This window comes from Oreochromis aureus, linkage group 16, assembly GCF_013358895.1.
Source record: "Oreochromis aureus strain Israel breed Guangdong linkage group 16, ZZ_aureus, whole genome shotgun sequence".
NCBI lineage: Eukaryota > Metazoa > Chordata > Actinopteri > Cichliformes > Cichlidae > Oreochromis > Oreochromis aureus.
In genome coordinates this window covers 21427288-21449701 of record NC_052957.1, presented here as the reverse complement: position 1 = coordinate 21449701, position 22414 = coordinate 21427288, and the positions used below count along the sequence as shown (strand labels likewise).

Sequence of the window (22414 nt, the reverse complement as noted above, 5' to 3'; positions counted from 1 at the left end):
CACCAAGGCCTTGGTGTTCCCCCGGAAAAGGTGGAAGAGGTAACTAGGGAAAGGGAGTTTTGCTTAGGGTGTTGCCCCCACAACCTGGTGCCAGATACACATAAGAAAATGGATGGATGGATGGATGGATGGATGGAGAAAATCTACCTTGCCCAGCTATTCAAGAGTCACAAATACATGACTCATATGATAATTCAAGCAAAGAAAGGCAAACGGTTAAACCCTTATGAGCTAAGAAAAACATTTGTGATTACTTTATTAAAAAAATAGTATGGTAACAGGGTTAAATAAGAGTAACAGGGCTGCACAAGATAACGGGGTTGAACGGATATATTACTTTTACTTGTAGATTATGACATATGTGTGACAAATAAATACTCAGGACTACACAGAAATGTTGTTTAATAACATCTTATATATTTTTAACATGTTTGTAATGTTTGTTTTATATGTACAGTAACAGGATTGCAAATCAGTGCTAATATTAGAGTTTTCTCAGAAAAAGATGTAAGCTGATAGTTGACTGTGAAAGTCAAGAATAAATATAGAGATGTAAACAAAGGAATTAAACTTTCCAATTACTTTCTCTTTTGGTAATATGAATATCAGGGTTTGCATTGGCTGGAATGACACAGTCTAGTTAGAAAAGACTGGAAAAAATACAAAATATATCACAGAGGACTGACCTTCAATCTAACCACGGTGTTAACACGCGGCTCAATCGTGTCACTGACTTTTTGTCAAGTCACTCACTGTTTGGCCTCTTGTTTTTCCAGCCTAAATAGGTTTCAGTAACAGGGCTGCACATAGGTTTGCAGTGCGTAATTACTCTTCTTTAATATATGTTGATGTTTGCATGTTGTAAGCTGATGATGAACAAAATCAAAACAAGAAAAAAAGTGGATTTATAACGATTTTTAGCTGTTATAAATTAGTTATCGAGAGTTTGGCAAGAGAAAAAAATGCTATTTTGATAGTTCTCAAGAAGTATTTTGTATTTATATAATATTTTGGAATTGGAACCAACTTCACACTACAAATGTATGTTGTAATCTTTTGTGCCTGGACTGTTTTCAAATTCATATGGGGGAGCAAAGAAAATCTCCTGCATTTGTACAATGGCTCACTAATAGTGACAATAGTGAGTGTTGAGACCTCTCCAGTGCACTTGCTATTACTGATTTTTGCACCAAATCAGGTGAAATTGTTTCACAATGACTCATGGCTTCCTAACTGGACAGATTTGCATCCCTGAAGATTAACTAACTTTGTGTTAAATCTTCGATACTCTGATCCCTTACGTATTTTAAGACTTGTCATATTTACACATTTTTTATGGCACACTCCTGTGCAGCAGACGGCGCTGCATGTATCACGAGGGCTCTGGTATCCACCAATCCAAAGAGCTCCAGGTTGTGGGCATGAACTATTTTGACCGCTTTGCTTTCGTCTCATTCGTGCTGTCCAATCAAGCTCCACTAAAGCGAGGCACCGCCAAGATCAGATTGTGAGAGACGCTGGTGTAGCAAGGCTAACGGAAAGTCGATAGGAAAGGCTAGCGAGCAATCTGTTAACCTGTAAGGTGCACCGGTAAGCAGCATTCACTCACCTGCAGCTTGTCACTCAGCTGACGCATATGATAGAAACCGACGTTAAATATCTGTATGACCTTCTATTGTTTGTTAAGTATATAGAATTTTTTTTTTTACCGCCAATAAATACAAAGCTAGCCGTCGAGGTAAACTTGTAGCTAATTCTGGGGTTGTCGATGACAGCTGGGGGTTAGCTTCTGTGCTAACCCACTAGCTAGCCAGTGAGCTAACAAAGCGCTGAAGCACCTACTTCTTGAAGTGCAATCGCGAGTTAGCTCAGTGTTGAAATAAACATTTTGATAATAAAGACAAGTACTTTTTGCATTGCATTTAATACATCCTCTTTCAAGTCGCTAACCTACGGCATGTAGCTGACTGTAACGAAGTGAAGAACAGAGCTAGTTTTGCGGTTCACGATGATTGTAATCGACCTGATTACAGTAACGTACTTGTATTGGATCCGTATGCAACGGTTCGTTTGGAAACGAACCTTATAAAAACTAATATTTAAGTTTTAGACACCTCAAAATGGCCACCTTTCTGTTAATTTAGCGTCAGGAAAGTATTCGTAAGGGTCTTCGTGTTTTATTAAGAACAAATAAGAAAGGTTACGCGATTAAATGCGTGGAAAAATAATAATAATAATAATACTAAGTCGAGTGTTTTTAAATGTAACTTCCAGACAACAAAGTGTGTTATTCATTAGTTAGCTATGTGTGTTGATACTGGTTACTACACTGGCAAAAGGAGGTCAGCGATTGACAATAAAACACAATAAACTCACGGAGTATATGCAGCTGCCTGCAACTGGTATTTCAGAAGTTGTGGTTAACTGTGGCAAAACATTTTTATCGTCTGGATTAAATCCACCTTGCTGGCATCGATGGCAAACTTTGTTTACTTTTTAGTCTGCTTGACTTGGAAACGATCACTCTTTGTACAGCTAACACACAGCAAGTTATGCAAATCCTGGCATGGCTTGTTGTATTAAAAAATAAGCTTAAAAGTGAAATACTCAAAGTAAATACATTATTTCGTACTTCAAATGAACTATATAATTGTTAAAAAGTATCTCGACATTTCTTAGTTTGTTTCCTGTTTAGTGGGGATTTAGACCTCCTCTTCCTCCATTCTCAAATGCCAACAACAACAGCCGTCGAGGAGACAGAGTGCACTCGTAAGCGCATACAGTCACCACAGTTAAGCTCATTCATCGTGCGAAAGGCACGTTCACTATTTTAAGTGTTAACCCATGGTGGAGTGTAGCTGGGATCTGCAGCACGGAACCAATAATCGCAACATTTCTACATGAATCGTCTCAGAGCGTGCAGGAGCTAACTAGTAAGCTAAGACCAGCAAGCTGGGTCTACCGCTAGCTGTTAGCAGCTAGCTGCGTCCAACAAAAGATTGTTCGTGCTAATCGACATATAATATGACCGCTGTTACAGTATCATGCAGCCACAGTGCCTGGAGCCACATAGTGCTGTCTCTGTTGCGACATTATCAGTTTAGCGCTGTTGTGGTAAAGTTCGCTTGTTTGCGTGACCTGTAGCAGAAGTTGGACGGTGCCTCTCCTCCGGACGTGCTCGGTACCTGAAGTAGGCCTTGTGCACACTTAGCGTAGTAAAAGTTGTGAGCATCAAGGGATGGCTTAATATGGTTTCCCGCATATCTAGAACATTTAAAAGTACTGCTCGGTGGCTCGTTCACGTGAGATTGGTGTGAGAAACGTACATTTCTGCGCATTTTGGCTTATAAAACAAATAGTGACGCTAACATTGGTGATGTAGTTAGCTTTCTACAATGTGCTCTTAGCAAGCAGACCAGATGGGCCTTACTTCAGAAATAAGTTTAAATTTCATCTCCAAAACAAAGTGAAACACAGCTTAGCTTGGGAAACAGTATTGGGAAATATGATGTTTGGGTCAAACTGTAATTTTGTCATTATTTAAGTAATAGTTTGTTCTCTTTCTGTTTACAGGGGTCTGAATAGTGACTGGCAGAGGAAAAGTCTTTTTAACCCAAAGCATACCTCTTTTCGGTCCTTTGGGATCATGGCTAAAGATGTAAGTAAATATATACATGGTTTCATGAGAAACATCAGGCTATTTTGGCTGTGTCACCTAGACTGTAGCTAATTTTGGGTCCTTAAATTTACTGGCTGCACTTAGTCTTGTAGCGTTTTCTTTTTTCTTTTTTTTCTTTTTAAATAGACTGTGGGATTTGTTTAGTGATTTCATAGTGGAGTGGTTTATACATTTGCCTTACAAAAGATCCCCTGTTAGGTCCTGGAAGGTGACACAGTTCCACTGAATCAGGAAGGGCATCCATCCAGCATAAAAACTCTGCCAAATCAAACTTGTACAACTCACTGCGGTGACCCCTCATAAATAAGGCATCAGCCAAAAGTAGCTTCTACTGTATGTTTGTTTAACTGGACTCGTCTTCAATTCTGTGGTTTCTGCAGTATATTAAGTTGTTCTCTTTTACAGGCTGGTCTAATTGAAACCAATGGAGAGCTGAAGGTTTTCATCGATCAGAATCTGAGCCCTAGTAAAGGTATATTTTGTGAATACTTGCCTACAGAAATTGTGCATATGTGATATACAGGGCATTCTAAGCAGTATGTACAGTCTAGTTTAAGAGGCAGCAGGGCTGTTTGTTGGTAGGTGGACAATAGGGGGCAATGGTGTTTCATTCAAAAGCTTCCCTCATTAATGATCTTCTCATGTCTCCTATAAGGTGTCCTGTCCTTGGTTACTGTCCAGCCCACAGCTGCCCCTGTGGCCAAACAGCTACTACCCAAAACCCTTGGGCCATCCAATGTGAACGTCGCTGCACACATGCAAAATGTGCCACACATGGTAAGTGAGGTCCTGTTATGTCAGCATTATGTGGTTTCTTTTTTCTTAAGGCGTAGAAACCCTCAGCAAATTTAAAGAATGCTTTGGATCCCCTAAATATTAGGTAGATGAATTTTTGTAGGGTTTTACTCGGCTTTATATGAATGTTGTATAAGCCCCCTCCATTATCATTGTGAGGTGACCGGGGAGAGGGTAGCTGGAGGCAGATCCTAAGCTCATCAACTCTACAGTCAGCAGGATTACACCCATCATCCCATTATGTACAAGGAATGTATACATAACGGAAATCAGCTTAGATATCACCTTACTGAAGGAATAGATCACCCGTCTTCAAGATGCCTCACATTGCTGTTAGGGATGCAGTTTTTTAAAGCTGTCTCTTTAACTGTCATCAGTCCAATTCAGCATCAGGTTTTTATTAGTCATCATAAATGACTGGAATTCTAAAAGTGTCTTATTTCTCCCTTAAAGCTATATTCAAACAATTGCCAATGACGATTTTCATGACAAACCAAATATTTTGCATAAAAAGTCAAATGAAATAACTGTCATTTAACTTTACTGCTTCACCTGTCAGCTATCTAATGGAAGGCCAACTGTATTTAAATCATTCCTTATTGCACTGAGGGCAGTTATAGCTTTCTGCAAGGTGTCCTCAAAATGACAGAAATCAGCAGAAGATGCGCGTCCTAAAGAGAGTGAACAGAGTCCCACCTTGAGTTTATGTTCAGTGTGAATTGGTTCTTGTAGTTAAACATAATACATTTAAGTGTGATGCTTTAGAAGAAATATTACATGTCAAGATTTGAGTACATTGAGTTTTAGAGGAGAAACTCATTGTTGATGGTAACAAAAGCATGACTAACAATGCTGATATCAATGTGTGTTCTTTCTCTTTTCTGTGGTCTTCCTTGTAGGTGATTGGAACACCCCAGAGGCCTACCGTATCAAACACCATTTTGGTAAACAGTCCACACACACCCAGTTCCCAGTTCCTCACACAGACTCAACCAGCCGATGCCTCTCCTTGGTCATCAGGGTAAGGCTTCAAATTGCCCCTAAGATTTTAAGCTTGGGACATTATTGGTGAGCTCTGTCCCGATTAAGCTAAGCATTTTAAGTCTGATAGCTATTCATAGCAACAACAAAAAAGCGAATGCCAGATTGCCACACATCAGTGTGTTTGTGTTTATAGTGACGTGGGCTCGTTTGTTTTTTATGTTTGCAGAAAACGTGGGAAGAAAGGGGAAAAGAATGGAAAGGGCTTGAGGCATTTTTCCATGAAGGTGTGCGAGAAAGTGCAGAAGAAAGGAGTGACCACGTACAATGAAGTGGCAGATGAACTGGTGGCAGAATTCAGCTCATCAGACAACCACATGTCACCGAATGACTCAGTGAGCACTGCCGCTGTGTGATACTGTCTCAGTGATGCAGGCTGATTACTCCTGATGAAGATATTTCAATTCTAAGCTATATTTTATTAATGTTTCGATTTGCGCCTCCCCCCCCCCCCTCTCATTTCAGCATGTGTATGACCAGAAGAACATTCGGCGACGCGTTTATGATGCACTTAACGTGCTCATGGCCATGAACATTATTTCTAAAGAGAAAAAAGAAATCAAGTGGATTGGCCTACCCACCAACTCAGCGCAAGAGTGCCAAAACCTAGAGGTAGAAACGCACAGTGAAGACAGTCACCCGTGCTTTTGTTACCAGTGTTAAAACGCTTTTATTTCAACTGTAGGTGGAGAGACAAAGGCGGCTGGAGAGGATTAAGCAGAAACAATCACAGCTTCAGGAGCTCATACTGCAGGTTGGATTTGAGTGCTGGTACTTGTGTGATCAAAGGGGGGCTACAATTATAGCCTTTATAGTGGTAATTGTGAATCAGGGCTGCAGAAGACACTTCATAAATACCCCATGAACTGATTGGTCTCTTTAGATTGCTTGTGTGTGTGTTTTGTCCCTTTTTGTGATGCTGGATCATAATGAATCGGTAATAAACAGAAATTCTTCTCGTTGAATCTCTCTCTCTATATATGCAAGTAGCATATACAAAATGCCAACTTAAAATTGCTACAATGTAAAAAAAAAATTAGCATTTAAAAAAAAAAAAGCATAAATAAATCCAGGAGTGCTGTAGAGCTACACTCTTAGTTCTTTGCGGCTGTTTGAGTTTTAACTTGTTTTTGATCTTGTCTTACAGCAAATAGCTTTTAAGAACCTGGTTCAGAGGAATAGGCAGACAGAGCAGCAGGCAAACCGGCCTCCACCTCCCAACTCCATCATCCACCTTCCTTTCATTATTGTCAACACCAGCAAGAAAACTGTCATCGACTGCAGCATCTCCAACGACAAGTGTGTGATCATCAGCTCTGTTATTTAAAATGCTGGCACTTGGAATAATTTGCAACGGGGGGGGGGGGGGATATCCAAAAAGCGGGGGAGTTGTACACATTTTCATCGAGGCGCTGGTAGTGTTTCACCGGGTTGTATCCATTAGGGCTTTAATAAATAGTTGCGGAACAACATGTACTTGACAACAGCCCGTCAGTCACATAAGCTGCTTTATTTTTTCTAGCCATGTGACATGATTGTATGTAATACCTTGGAACTGCATAGGTAGGAAACTCAACTATAATTGCAGGTTAATTGTGTTCTGGTTCTTGTAAAGTAAACTAAAAGAGGCTTGGAAGCCTTCTGTCAGTGCAAAGCATTATAGTGTGGTATCAAGATGTGCATTATAACAATAACTAGAATCTTCTCATTTTTAACTCAACATTTCAGTGTGTATAGGATTAGTGGCTGACTTGAAGAAGTAAATATGAGGCCTTCCCACATGCAACTAAACCAGGGGTGTCCAACTCCAGGCCTCAAGGGCCGGTGTCCTGCAGGTGTTATATATCACCCTGGGTCAGGACACCTAAATTAAATGATTAGTTCATTACCAGGCCTCTGGGGAACTTCAAGACATGCTGAGGAGGTAATTTCGTCATTTCAATCAGCTGTGTTGGATCAAGGACTCATCTAAAACCTGCAGGACACTGGCCCTTGAGGCCTGGAGTTCGACATCCCTGATCTAAACTAATCCCCGCTTTGTAGATGAACTTTATATTGAAAGGAAAACTAAAGTAGCTGTGCTCAACGGGCTAACTAAAATACCGAAGAACCTTTGGCTAATTTCTTCTTAGCCAAATGTGTTGTAAATGGGACCCATGTTCTATTCTATTCAGTATGCTGTCCTTGATTGTCCTTGATGATCCTCTTTAAAATTAGAACGAACACTTGTTTGGATAATTAAACCTTTCCCATTTTTCCACTCTTCAGGTTCGAGTATTTGTTTAACTTCGACAGCATGTTTGAGATCCACGATGACATCGAGGTGCTAAAACGTATGGGCATGGCCTGCGGCTTGGAGGTGGGAAAGTGTTCTCCAGAGGATCTGAAAATCGCACGTAGCCTGGTGCCCAAAGCTCTGGAGCCTTATGTTATAGGTAAGTGCCCAGTATCCATATGTGATTTTTGAGAGGGACTGCAAATCAAAACGCTGGGTTCAGAGTCACACTAAGGGTGTGTTCATACCTTCAGTGTTTAGTACGTTTAAATTTTATTCTTGGTGCAGTTGTGAACCCAGTAGTCAGACTTGGTTGGGGACCAAAACAATTGGACCGAGACCCTTTGGAGCAGCGGTCCCCAACCCCCGTGAGTTGTCTGGTACTGCGAGAGTTGAGGCTCAGGTGTAAAAATTTATGGTTTTCAGGTTTTGTTTTTTTTTTTTTTTTTTGAAATCGTTTTTATTTTGAACTCTGTTTCCCTGGATCCTTTCCAGTGTGTTATGAATAAATCTTCTGGGGTTTTTTTTGGTACTGGTTTTATTTTTGTTGTACTTATCCGCGACACCTTAAAGAAAATATTATCGGATCGGTTTATGATATGATGATCTGACCTAACTACCAGGTCTGCATTTTCTTTCTTTCTTTTTTTTTTTCTGTGTGGGGGGAAAAAAAGCTACATGTTTACAAACTCTTCAACTCGGTCGAGAGTGAGAGGTGAGAAAAACACCCTTAGAAACAGCTTCAAAGGGTTCAAGGTCAAAGGGTTAGTCTTCATCTGCAGTTAAAGTAGGCAAGAATCTGATTGTACTTTCTGAATCCCTTTGTTCTATATCTCTTATCCCCACTCAGGTCTGTAAATAGTCGGAGCGGGTCTTCACTCTCATTCATTTTCTCTTTATCCAGAAATGGCCAAAGGTCCCATCAGTAACGTCTACATCACTGGAGGTTCCTCTGCTAATGGAGCCCGTTACCCTGCAAACAGGTAAGAGGTGCTAAATGTAACGTAGCTATAATCCACACACTGCTTTTTCTAACATTTCCTCATCCTCTTATGCAGTGATGGCTGCACTGATGGCACCATGGCATCCAGCTCAAACGATTCTCACTACAGCGGGTCTCGTGTGGAGACTCCAGTGTCTTACATGGGGGATGACGACGATGAGGATGAGTACGATGAGAATGACGATGAAGACTAACCTCCCTACGCCTCGCCACTCCAACAAGCACAGTCTTCAAAACCACCCTCACCGTGGGAATTTAGTCCACTGTCGTGTGTGCTTTTTTTTTTTTTTTTTTTTTTTTTTTTTTTTTTCAAAAACTCCCCTCCGCCCTGTTTCCCTGTATTTCTGTCTGGCTTTCTCAGGGGTGTCGATGAAAATTAAAAGAACAGAGGTGTTTGCACCCACCTTTTTCTGCTCCTGAATCACCTGCTCCACAGCTCAGTGGGAGGTGTCGTCCAAGGGAACTGTAGTCTTTGTCCCTGCCACCTGAAGTCTTTATATGTCTAATCCACTTCTTAACAAGCCATCCCACTAAAAAGCAACTCTATAAGGCCTACTGCTGTTGGAGAATGTATAATGTACCCGTTTGAGTTATAATAATTTTTTTTCTGCAGTTGCATATGGCAGACATGATCAAAATGTTCCAAGGTGGCCAAAGTGTCTGCTGTGAGATGTGTTGTTAGTGCAACACCATGGATTCTGAATGGCTTAACACAGATGCCACTGCATCACAGGATGGGGCTCCATCACATCTCGTCATACTTTTTTTTTTTGGTTTGTTTGTTTTGTTTTTGTGTTCTGGGCAATTTGAAATGGTTTCCCGATTGTTTTTGGGCTGGCTTCCTTCTGTTCCGTAGGCAGCTGCTTTCCTGATCTTGTTTGCTAGTTTTATTTGTATTCCAGAGTTGAGGAATTGTCCATCACCGCCCTGTTAATGCCTTGGTAGTGTTTACAAAATAATGGCAGCAGCGAGGTAAAGACTTTCATAACCCAGGCTCCTAGGTAAATAAGCTTTCTTTGTTAATTACATATATGAATCCTACAACAATTGTAGCTTATAGTTTCCTTTAGAGGCCAGTGGTAAAGATAGACCTACAAAAATTATTGATGTAACGATGTGTGGTTGTATAGGTCTTTATGTACACCCTTCAAAGATCTCCCTTTTAAAACTGAGCAACACGTGTACTGACTCTTCCAAATACCTTTTTCTGTAATCTAATATAAGTTTGCAAATTAAATATAGATTGTTTTAATAAGTTTGTATCCACAATTCATGAGTTTTTCTGGGGGTGGGGCGATGTCGACTGACTGTCTTTCAGGTTGGAAACAAAGTTTACTTAAATAGTAATATGAGCAGAAGGCGCTAGAAACGTCTAGCTGGTTCGTTGTCTCAACACTGTCTATTAAAAGAACTGGGGAAGGAAACTAGCTCAGTTTTTAAAGAAGTTGACTGCTTGTCAAACATGAACCACAAGGGATACACTGCTTGGATGCCTGGCAATGATTATGCCGCTGCAGTGGGAGTGGTTCTTACATTATGCTAGTTTGCTTTCTGTCAGCAGTTTTTAATTAGATGTGGCCAAAAACTTTGGATACACTGCAGATACTGGAATATTGGGGGAAAAAGCTTCTTTTTTTTTTCAGCATCTGTTAATTCACTGATAAACTGGATCCTGTGACTTGTTCAGAGCTGTTGAGTTCTTTTAATCCAGAAATGCTGGAAGAGTAACAGTTTATCTAATTTTGGCTCTGGAATCCACCATAACAAATACAAAATGACACACAGATGCGGTTGGAGGGAGTTTACAGTTTAACCAATTAAATTTAAGCAAAATTACACCAATTTTATACATAGGCCCCATTGAAATTAGACAACTTGCAATAAAATAAATTTAGGAATGACTGAAATCATAAAACAATGGATATTACAAAGAATGAGTCTTGCCATTTTTGATGTCTTGCCAAACCTTCGATTGTTTGTTCGTGGGTTTTTCTACCTAGTTTGGTTGGTTTGGCATTACCATTGCATAACTTTGCACTTCACCTTTTTCCAAAAACTTCTGGGTTGCTCTTGCATTAAGGTTTGATTCACTGTTTTAAGCTTTGCTGCGTTTGGCTGAAGACGGTAAAGCTCTGTACGATTCAGAATTCATCTTGCTGCTGCTGTGTTTTGTCACATCATCAATAAACAGTCGTGAAACCAGTTCCACTGTAAGCATGCATGTCCATACGTTACACTGCCTCCATTGTGTTTGGATTATGTAGTATGCTTCGATTCATAAGCTGTCCCACGCCTCGTCCATCCTTTTATTTTTTTTTTTTTTTCTTCCCCCCCATCATTCAGTTACAGGCTGCTGTTATAACTGTCCAAACAGTGCTGTTCCTGAGTATGGTTTGGGTCAGTTGTCCATCCACAGTTCACAAGAATCACTACTTCTCCTACAGTGCTAGTTAGATTTTACTTGCACACAGCTGTCACTCAGTGGGTCTTTAACCTGTTATCATGATCATATTCATAATGGATTGTGAGCCAGATTAGGCGCTACTTTGATGTTCTTGTTGTAGATGGTTTTGGTCAAGTCTGTATGTTCTTTCATGGGCTCTTTATGGTAGACATGGATCATTCCTTTGACTGGATAGGAGGTGTTTGTCTTTACCATGGAAAGGATCCTGTGATCATCCCTCTCTATTTTTATTCTGTTTACTAAGCATTTTTATGTTCCCGAGTTCACTAATGCGTTTTGTGTTGTTTTTTGCCGTCAAAGAGTGGCCTGTGTAATTTGCATTGAGGGCTCAGTTGAGCATACAGAACTTGGAAGCTGCCGTTTCCAGCAGCAGCTTCCAAATGCAAGTGCTATACTTAAACGCGTTGCCTTTACTTGCTTGATTTATGACAAAATGACAGGATTAGACAGGTACAGTCTGGGTAGGATCTCATAAATTGCCTCAAATTTGGCACCGTTGTTAAAAAAAACAAAAAAAACCCCAAACTTGACAAACGACAACAAGAAAAAATGAATTCCTTCCATCCATAATGGCCACCTGTGGGACCGAACAGATATATCGCCATTCAAAGTTAAATAAGGATGATCCTTAGAAGTCTCATATGTAGGACCTGCTTTAGACAGTGTTTATGTGCGGACTCGTGGCTAATGGAGTAATCTCAAAGAGTTCTCTTGGCCTTACATTTAGTATTTACCCATATTTTCCATTTTAAATGCAATATTTTGAAAATTTTAATATTTTTCCCTATGCTGCCAAACCCTATTGGCTATTAAAACATCCCAGTGTATTTCATCATTCTGTAGGCCTTTTGGGTAATCTCAAACATTATTCCTCATTCAAACTGGAGCTTTAATGTGAAGCAGAGTGCTGCTTACAGGCTGTATGAACTGCTAACTGGTTTGCCAGTTGACTGGTGATATCCTGCATATATGCTGCTTGTGTTGTTCTGTTCCAGCATGTGCTCGCACACTTTGTCTGGGGCATTGGGGTGTTAATGGATTACTGAAAGGTGTTGACTCAGGTGTGTGTGTGTGTGTGTGTGTGTGTGTGAGAGAGGGTGGTACAGTGCTCAAAGTGTGCTGGGATCTAGTTCAGTCACCAGTCTCGAGTTCCCGTTTGTCTCTCATGCTCCCTCTGCCACTCTGTGATCTGTCTCCTGTTGTCTCAGTCTTGCTTCAGCCTGTCCTTTTTTTCTTCCTCACTCCTGCACGTTAGTTGGCTGCATTTACCGTTCACCGCTTTTCTCTCTTTGCGATGTCTTCTTTTTGCATTGCTTAACAGTCGCTTACCCTCAACATGGATATCGGAGGACTCACAACCGTGGTAGCAAATTCTGCTTACATCAATGCTCGTGGAAGCATCGATGGCTCTAATCCAGCAGCAGCTCGGGATAAAAAGTACCACTCTCGCCTCAAATTGCCCCACATCACTGTGTGCGAGGGCCTGAGGGACACCTTAGATTTATCCTTTGACTCAGTCTGTGTTGAACAGCCGATTGGCAAACGTCTCTTTAGGGAATTCTTGGACGCAAACAAAGATTATCATGGGGCATGTCGCTTGTGGAAAGACATCGAGGACTATGACCTGGCAGAGGACTCTGAAAGGGCGAAGAAATCTTCCAAGTTAGTTCAGCGTTACATGGACCCCTCTGCCAAACACTTCTGCCCGTTCCTCAGTGAGGACATCATAGCGAAGGTGAAAGAATCCCTCGAGGCTGTAGGTGATGATTTGTTTTCTGCAGCGCTGGCCAAGACTTTGGACTATCTGCGCGAGGCCCCCTACACTTTCTTCCTGGAGAGCATGTACCTGAAGAGGTTCCTGCAGTGGAAATGGCTGGAGATGCAGCCCATGGATGAAGACTGGTTCCTCGATTTCCGTGTGCTGGGGAAAGGTGGGTTTGGAGAGGTGTCTGCCTGTCAGATGAAAGCCACGGGAAAACTGTACGCCTGTAAGAAACTCAACAAGAAGAGGCTGAAGAAGAGGAAAGGCTACGAGGTGAGAGAATAAATGTCATTTCTGAGACGATGCTCCTTCACTGAACATGCCTTTGGCTTTTTGCCGCCAACGGTGGAAAAAAACCTTTAAAATGTGGGTAAAATCACAGCATTGAAATACTTTGTGAGAGAAAACATTCATTAACAACGTAGAAGATCTCATCAGGCAGAGTATTTCCTCTAAGGATTATAATTATTCATACATTTATATAATAGCATGGCTTTCGTGATGCAGCTTCTATCTGGGGATGTTTTAACTACTTCACCCCGAGTAACTGCCACGACTAACACCAACACACTGACATAATCATGCATAATTCATTTGTGCATTCTATTCAGTATTATCTGAAGTAAAAGTTACTGCAAACTACTAGTAAACAAGGTAAAACAAACAAAACATACTGCAGATACTAATGAGCTTTTGCAGATTTATAATATCTCAGTTTCAGCTGGATGGTTTAAAAATGAAATGGCTTTCTCTCCGTGTAATGAGATGTGGAAATTGGAAGCTCTAAGGGAGAAATTTTTAACAACCTAAAAGTAGAATTAGTTTTGACTGTATGTAATTATTCCTTTTTGTCACTGTGTAATGAGTGGGATGGTTTGGATTTATCCTTTAGAGCAAGTGCTTTCCACTGAGCAGGGCTGCAATGGTGCTAATCATCTTTGTCCCTGCCTCTGTCTCATTTGGCTTTAGCCTGCAGTATTAAACACTGAGACAGGGATAGAGTGATTACTGGGAGCTTTATGGAAAAGCTCTTCTGAAGGGAACTCCTTGGCGCTGTTGCATTTTTGCCCTTGACTTGTCCGAGGTCATTCTCTGCAGTGCATACTTGAACCTCTCCTCCAAATGGCACACACAATGAGACAAACGTCACAGTTTGGTTCAACCTGAGCAACGAAACATCCGTTTAGTTTCACATTGTTATTCTTAATTTAAGAGATCGCATGTGAGCATTTTTCAAAGTTGTCTTTCCTATTTTTTCCTGTAGGGGGCGATGGTGGAGAAATGTATTCTTGAGAAGGTTCACAGTCGCTTCATTGTGTCGCTGGCGTACGCCTTTCAGACAAAGGAGGAGCTTTGTCTGGTCATGACCATCATGAATGGAGGAGATCTCAAGTAACTTTGTTTTGAAACACGAACATCTGGCTGTAGCACACACTCCTTAACCCTTATTAGCATGTTGTTGCTTTAGTTGCAGCCTAAACTTCTATAATCTGTATGCAATAACTTTAAGTATCTCCTTTGCCAGTGAAGCAACGGTTATGACAGAGATGTTGAGGTCAGCTGTAATGTGCTGGAAATGACAGTCAGCCAGATGTGTCAGTATTCATCTGCAAACTGAGTGCAACAAGTCAGATTATGCACAGTTTGGGCTAAAATATAAAGTATTTGCCTTTTTAGATCAGATTACTTACAAAGAAAGACAACAGAGTTTTTCTTATTTAAAATAAACATCCTTTAATCCTAGAAGATCAAATTTGAATGCTTGCAGTCTGCACACGTAGAACCTGCGTAACAGCAGCATACGGGCATGCTTAAGATGCAAATGTGTGCATATTGAATGCCTTTAATAATTAGCCTGTTCCCTGTAGGTACCATATTTACCTGGTGGATGAAAACAACCCAGGGTTTAATGAGCCTCGAGCCTGTTTTTACATTGCCCAGATCATTCAGGGCTTGGAACACCTCCACCAGAAAAGAATCATCTACAGAGATCTCAAACCAGAAAATGTGCTGCTCGATAATGACGGTAATACATTTTAATCAAACAGCGGTGAAAATATTTTGGATAATAATATGATTATGAGCTAATAATATATATATTTTAATCACAACAGGGAATGTACGTATATCTGACTTGGGTCTTGCTGTGGAACTGAAAGAAGGCAAAACCATGACAAAAGGCTATGCTGGGACTCCAGGTGGGTCTCATCTGCACCCACTGAGAAATCTGTGTTTAAGGGTAATCTCACAGGTTTCATTTTTAATTGTAGCTCATCTTGTCGTTGTTTTTATTTTTTTATTTTTTGCAGGTTACATGGCACCAGAGATGCTAAAGGGAGAAAAGTACGACTCCTCGGTTGACTACTTCACTCTTGGAGTGACTTTGTATGAATTCATGGCTGCTAAGAACCCATTCAGAAACAGAGGAGAGAAGGTGAGAGTTTAAACCGCAGGTGTTACTTTATGTGCAAAGAAAGCAGGCAGAGGAAAGAAGAGGTTTAGAGGCTGTTGATCTTCTTCTCAGGTGGAACGTGAGGAGATGAAAGAGCGTATGCTAACTCGGGTGGTGACCTACACTGACAGCTTCAGCGAGCACGCAAAGTCTTTGTGTGATGGGCTGCTGGCCAAGGAAGTGGATCAGAGGATAGGTTTTAAGAATGGATGCTGTGATGAAATCAGAGCACATCCATTTTTCAGCGGCATTAACTGGAGGAAACTGAACGCAGGTAACCTTTCGATAATTGCTCAAGGTCTTTTAGGTTTAGGAAAAAGTTTGAAGCCACTAACCATTTAATGTGGTGCTTAATTAACATTTGTCACTTTATTTCAGGAATTCTACCTCCTCCTTTTGTCCCTGACCCCAAAGTGGTGTATGCTAAAAGTCTGGATGACGTCGGGGCGTTCTCCTCGGTGAAGGGGGTGACAGTGGAGGATCCTGACAAGAACTTTTTCGATGAGTTCGCCACGGGCAACATCTCCATTCCTTGGCAAGAGGAGATGATCGAGATGGGAATTTACGGAGAGCTCAACGTTTGGGGCCCCGAAGGCACCATCCCCAACGACCTGCGCAGGGAGTCCATACTAGAGCAGCCAAAGTCATCGACGTGTTGCATGTCTTAGAGTCACTAACACGCGTGAACTGCACAGACTTTTGTTTCGTTAGAGCATGCAGCATGAAGACACCATGAGAGACACCAGTCGGTTCTGAACTTTGTGATTGCACACTGAAACAGTTTGCAGGTTTTATTATGTCGACATGGGAACAGCGAGAATAGACTGGAGGCGGACTTCCAGCCTGAAATGAACTTGATCATAGATTTAGGTGTTGAAAAATTCCAAATTGTTGACATCATCTGTCATCTATTGTCCCTTCAGTCTTCTGCCCCTCATCTCCTTTCACCATTAACCTGCTCACTTACTTCTCTTTATATGTATATGTGATTAATTATTGTAAAGCTTTTAGATTTAAAATGCATTAAAACAAAAAAATCCAATTTTGGAGCCAGGGTTTAGTGATGTGTTATCTTTGGTGCTAAGTGACAGTCACATGTTGACCATGTAAGAACTGCCTATCTGCTCCTGTAGGGTTCATGTCATTTAATAGAAGGTGTCTTTTTTCTTTTATTAGTGTTTAATACATACTAAATGCTAACACATCAGAGATGCAAAGTCTCGTGCCTGTGGAACTCTTTTTCTTAAGGGGTTTATTTCATGGGTTTCGATGACTTTCGATGGTTTTATGACTATTCCAGCGCAGAGTCACTTTGATAAGTTTATATGTAGTCTAGATAGTGTGAGACAAATATGAGTATAGGATGAATGTTTACGGTAAAATGATTTATTTTCAAAAACTGTTGGACTGAAGTTGAAATATCAAATATTTGGGACAAAAACCCCCAAATCTGGCAAATAAAATAGCTTATTGAAACTTGAGTCAGGAACTTCATTTCTGCTTAATGGTGGTTATAGCGCTGTCCAGGAATGTAAGCACAGATCAGAACCCGGCGTGGAATATCTTTCATAACCTTTGACATCACTGGAAGCTCCCACTCCTAAAGCCTCCTTGTCACTCCTTTGCCGTGGCTTTATAAATCCTGATCTCCTGCTGCGGCAGCTCGGTCAGCAACGTGGCGTTAAAATGGCTCTTAAAGCACTCTGTGAACCTCAGGTCTGACTGGAACCGGATCTTGTTGGCCCACAGCAGAGTTGTTTGACTTCCTGGTCGGCAAAAGTGACGCATAGTTTTCAACAGTTCTTCAAGGCAGTCGTGGTGATAGACCACATCAGCTGCAAGCACAAAGTCGTAGTGGTATGATGCATAGGGGAAGTCTCGATCCAGGTCCTTACCCCAGGAGAGGGCAGCCACTTGGGGGGTGTAGCGGCAGCGGCCCCTGGTGTTTCGCAGCAGGTTGAAGGTCAGGTTAGATAATATGTCTGGCAGATCTGTTGCCGTCACCCAAGCACCTGGTAAAAAGTGGGTTGAAACCCAAAACAACAGACACATCAAAAGATAATGATATTTTTTAATTTTAACTTTTTAACTTGTGGATAACAAATTTTTAACTTGTGGATAACAAAAAGCTAAACTAAACTAAATATAAATATAAACTTACAGGCTGCTTTGAGTTTCTCAGTAATTATAGTTTCAGCTGAACCAGTAGCAAAATGATTTACTCTAATTTTAAGGAATTTTGGTGATCAAACTGAAGTTGCATAGTTTTTTTTTCTTTTTCTTTTTTTAGTTTTTTTACTTTAAATGAAATCATTTTATTTTATTGGGAATAAATGAAACCTTTGTTTCCACTCTGGGCTTAATGGAGGGGCTTATGGATAACAGCATCAATCCAGTGATCGCTGTATCCATTATATATCTAAGCTTCAACTCCTCTGTTGTATGCAGTACAGGAGAACTATGTGGGTGGATGGTCGTTGTGCTCTAACAATGAATTCCAGTGTTTTTAGTTGCGTCATGACTTTTCCCTCGAGTTCCATCACCAAGCTGAAATTTAACTTTTGCAGGAAAGCAGAAATATGAAATATTCAGTGCAGACATTATGCACCAGCGGGAATTAACCCTTTATGGATTTTTCTTTGTCTTAAAGCCAAGAATATCACCACATAACTTACTAAGTGCTAAGTAACAAATATAAACGAATGCATTGCCAGTTTATTAGGATGCGTCATTAACTCTTAAATGAATGTTTACCAACATCAAAGCTAAAAGATTAAAGGTAAAGTTTCATACATGCAGCACATATGCACAACTGCATTATCAAAATGCACTTACCAAGCAGACTTGCTACAATAGAAACTAAGCCAGTCCCAGCTCCAATCTCGAGTACTGCTTTGTCCATCAGGTTCACTTGTTGCTGGTTGTTCTCCAAGAACTGGCACAAAGCTGTTGCCTACAAAAATAAAATTCTTGTCACATTTATAACACAATTTTAAAATGAGCCAACGCCATGCCCACGGCAGCCCCTACCCCGGGCCAGATCAGAGCACCGTACGTATCCATGGACTCTCGGATGCTGATGTCATGACCGGCAAAATGAAAAGACTCGTTTCCCCGAGCGTAATAAACACTCGGCTCCCAGATGTTCCTCCTGCTCAGAGCCTCTTTTGTCATCACCCTCTGGTCTGTCAGTGCTACAAGACAGGTTAGAGTAACAAATTAGCAAAGTTCAGTTAAAAAACAAATTATCCTTGTATGTCATGCAAAAACTAGACTTGTACATAAGAGATACAGTTTGAATATACCTTTAATTGCGGTTCCCTCCTCCTCCACCTCCTTCTTATCATCCTCTTCCCTTTTCTTTCCAGGAGGCTTCTGTCTTACTGGCTGGCTGAGTGCAGATGATCTCTCCATAAGCATCTTAAATTAAAGTTCCCATCATGGGTCAAAGGTAAGAAAAAGAAAAAAACAAACAAAACAAAACAAAATTAATATTTTTTTTAAAAAAGGCCACTTTATGTAACGATTGTTCATTTGAATCTTAGTAAAAGTTGGAATGGATTCAGAGTGGACTGGATTTAGTCCGCTAGGCTCTTTGGCTGCCACTGGACTCCGAACTGGAGCCCAGAAACACAGCTGGTTAAATCCTGAGGTCAACAAGCCACAGTCATGGATACAGAGCACACAGTGTTTACCTCAGATAAAAAGCACATTCAGATAAATTCCAGTGCAAAGACTAAAGTTACATTTATACAATTTTATAAAACAATTAGCGTCATTTTAAGAATTTTCAAATGAAATATATTCTTAATAAAATATTCAAATAGTTTGCAAGAAGATGTGAAACCTACCAGAGGGAAGTGTGTCCCCTGTGTTTTCTTGTTGTGTGTCTGCACTTGCCTCTGTGTGCTCTGAGTTTATACACAGAGCATCATCTGTGACACACCCCTGAGTGAAGCTGGGGTCTGCTGACATAGTTCCCCCCTCCCAGCAGACTTTATTATATACACTTTTATAGAATTGCATCCTGTTATCCTGTTTCAGCACTAAGATTTACTGCAGTGAGCTACTTGTTTATTCTCTCCTGTCATCATTAATGCATCACACATCTGTCTTTAGGTAGGGTTTCAGGTAAAGCCACGGGGACATGTAAATATTTGAAAACAAAATGTGTTCACAGTGTGCCAAGTCTGCATATTTATATCAATCAAGACAGGGCTCTCAGCCAAACTGTATGAGGCTTTGCAGAGTGGGTGCAACCTTGCATGTCCAAAGATTAGGTTAATTTCTAATGTGATCAAAGTATAGATCCAGTCTCAGTGTCCAGTCTTAACATTACTTATATGGTTAGCAGGAGTGAGTGAGCACGTGAGCTCAAAATAGTGGAGCACTTTGTGACGAATGTTACATGTCAGTTTGTGAAATTTCTTCCTTTCAAGTTCCAAACACTCCTCTGGCATTAACATCAGCACAAACTCGGTGAGCTGGAAACTTCAGGTACATTCAAGCATTAAATCACCACCGATGTAAAGCGTGCAGCCTGTGGACTCTGGAGCAGTGGAAACATGCTCTGTGGACTGTCAGATCCTCTGTCTGGAAGTTCAGTGGATGAGTCTTGGTTTAATGAATCCCAGATGAACTGAACTGTGGTTTTGTGGAGGAGGGATAAGGCTATGGGGCTGTTTTTCTAAGATTTCCTTCCTGAAGTATTGTTTTGTAATTGCCATTTACTCATTAATCACTAATCTTTCAGGACCATCCCGAATATATATACTGTATATAGCAAAAGAAAGAACCAAAAGTTGTCAATGGTGGGGGATGATGTTAATGTTTCAGCTTATGCATTTTGGACAATTCTCAGTTTGGGAAAAGCCCCTTCAAAAAGCAAGGTCCTTGAAGGCATGGTTGGAGGAGCCTGGTGTGAAAGAACTTGACTGGCCCACGCAGAGCTCTGACCTCAGTCCCATCAAACACCTTTGGGATGAACAGTGAGAGCCAGGTCCTCTCGTCCAGCACAGGTATCTGACCTCACAAATACTTTTCTGGATGAATGGGCAAAAATTCTCACAGAAACACTGGTAACACTGGTAACTGGACTTCTTTAGGACATTTCACCTCTCATGGATTCCCTTCTGTTTTCAAGCTGTTAACCCTCTACTGCATAGCGTTGCCCTGAGGCAACAAACCACATTTTCATGCCTTACACTGGCCCTTCAAAAAAAAACCTTTTTTTTTTTTTCAAATAATGCTACCAGGCACATCTCTTTCCAATAAAATGATGAGTTGAAGGTTGGTGTGACTTTCATTTGGGGGGGGGGGGAGGAGGAGGAACCCTTTCTGCAAGCTGCACTACATGAGAGCCATCTCCATTAGGAGGCAAGATAAAGAGCACTATTTTACATGTTTATAGTGAAATAAATGTATATTAAAAAATACTTGGATGTGCATGAATATGTTAAGAAGCATATTTGATTGTTTGTTCTACTTTTTAAAATTTATTTATACAGTAAAACTGTTAATTTTCATTCGTTGCCTCAAGGCAACACTGCGCAGTTAGCCCAATTTTTTTCAGGCAATATAATGCATTTGCATATGTGTGTAGAGATGTGTTTGTGTGCATTTATATGATCATAGTCAATGTTTTTTACTTTACAATCTACTCATAATTACAGGACATGGATGTAAATACCTTTTATGGAAGGAAACCAAGGGAATGTGCACTTTCTGTCCTCAGAAAGTGAGGACAGTGAGCTTTCAGGGAGTGACAGTGAAGTAGAGGAGTGGATGCCTGAATGAGGTTTGAGGGACACTTAGGAGCTCAGGGGTCAGGGGTCAGTTGGTAAAGTAACTGTGTCTGTGTGTGTGTGTTAGTGCCCACATAGCAAGCAGGTCTGGCCAGGATCTGGTATCAATTCGGCACTTTGAGTAGAGTAGAAAAGCGCTATATAAAAATCAGTCCATTCACTGTCTGAACAGAGTTTCGGCATGTTACTTTTGCACTGTTTTGCATGTTCCGGCACATGTTGTTATTGCATGGCTTGATTAAGGTACACATTATGCTGACATGTGGGGCCAGAGCTGAAACTGTTCTGGGCCAGCACAGGGCCAGCAGTGTGTCTACAACTGGCCCGTGGCTGCACATCACCTACAGATGGCCCACATACCGCAAAGAATAACGGCCCTTTGGTGGCCCAGATCAGGTTTGCCAGAGGTAATCCACACATGGGCCAGCACAGGACGACCAGGGTGTCTGAAACTGGCCTTGTGCTGGCCCATGTGGGCCACCTCTGGCAAACCCGGTCTGGGCCACCAAAGGGCCGTCATTCTTTTGCGGTATGTGGGCCCATGTAAGCACATTAATGTGGGCCAAATTCGGGCCATACCAATTTTGCTATGTGTGTGTGTGTGTGTGATCGTGTATTACTTATTGTTGTGGGGACACAAATTTGTTTACACACTCACATTGTGAGGTCTCGCCTACTTTATGGGGAGAAATTGCAAGGTAAATCATTCAATTTTAGGGTGAAGGCTTGAGTCAGGGTTAGGGTAAGGTTCAGGCAGGGACTTGTGATCGGTAGGGTCAGGATAAATCTCCAGGAAATGAATGTAAGTTAATGTAATGTCCACAAAAGTGATGGAAACACAACGTGTGTGTGTGTGTGTGTGTGTGTGTGTGTGTGTGTGTGTGTGTGTGTGTGTGTATGTATGGGGTTAGGATCAAATGTTGGATGTATTTTGGTGTTTTATTGTTCTGTGAAATGTTTATATTGTTTATTTGTTGTTTATTTATTTGTTCATCCTTGTTGTACTAATACAACTTATTATAGAATAACTTGGCATTTTACTACCCTTGTCGCACAGTGTTGCCTTGAAGCAACAAACCAATATCTGTTGGGGGGGGGGGTAGAGTGTCAAATTTTATGATTGATATATTATTAGGGAC

The 22414-nt window shown here is 41.0% G+C and overlaps 3 protein-coding genes across 6 annotated transcripts; 2 read left to right on the top strand and 1 right to left on the bottom strand.

Moving 5' to 3' along the window:
• The first annotated feature begins 1445 nt into the window (after window positions 1-1445).
• Window positions 1446-10048, top strand: tfdp1a (transcription factor Dp-1, a). Of its 4 annotated transcripts, none has more exons than XM_031734527.2 (12): window positions 1446-1590; window positions 3574-3658; window positions 4085-4151; window positions 4335-4456; window positions 5374-5495; window positions 5685-5850; window positions 5981-6127; window positions 6201-6269; window positions 6663-6814; window positions 7784-7950; window positions 8695-8773; window positions 8849-10048. In XM_031734527.2, the coding sequence occupies exons 2-12, from the start codon at window positions 3647-3649 to the stop codon at window positions 8985-8987; spliced, it is 1242 nt and encodes a 413-aa protein (XP_031590387.2). In that variant the 5' UTR covers window positions 1446-1590; window positions 3574-3646; the 3' UTR covers window positions 8988-10048. The 4 variants fall into 4 exon arrangements, with proteins under 4 accessions (XP_031590387.2, XP_031590386.2, XP_039456285.1 ...); XM_031734526.2 differs by lacking the exon at window positions 1446-1590 and adding an exon at window positions 2704-2769; XM_039600351.1 differs by lacking the exon at window positions 1446-1590 and adding an exon at window positions 2774-2792.
• A 1466-nt stretch (window positions 10049-11514) lies between these two features.
• LOC116316142 (rhodopsin kinase GRK1-like) lies at window positions 11515-16518 on the top strand. The gene is made up of 7 exons (XM_031734646.2): window positions 11515-13292; window positions 14284-14411; window positions 14888-15045; window positions 15134-15217; window positions 15329-15453; window positions 15544-15745; window positions 15850-16518. Exons 1-7 carry the CDS (start codon window positions 12594-12596, stop codon window positions 16137-16139), a joined length of 1686 nt encoding a protein of 561 aa, XP_031590506.2. The 5' UTR covers window positions 11515-12593; the 3' UTR covers window positions 16140-16518.
• Window positions 16519-16648: 130 nt separating this feature from the next.
• On the bottom strand, window positions 16649-18891 carry mettl21cb (methyltransferase like 21Cb). Its single transcript, XM_031734467.2, has 4 exons — window positions 18777-18891; window positions 18502-18665; window positions 18307-18424; window positions 16649-17483 (listed from the first exon to the last, which is right to left on the bottom strand). The coding sequence occupies exons 1-4, from the start codon at window positions 18889-18891 to the stop codon at window positions 17086-17088; spliced, it is 795 nt and encodes a 264-aa protein (XP_031590327.2). The 3' UTR covers window positions 16649-17085.
• Window positions 18892-22414: the final 3523 nt, after the last annotated feature.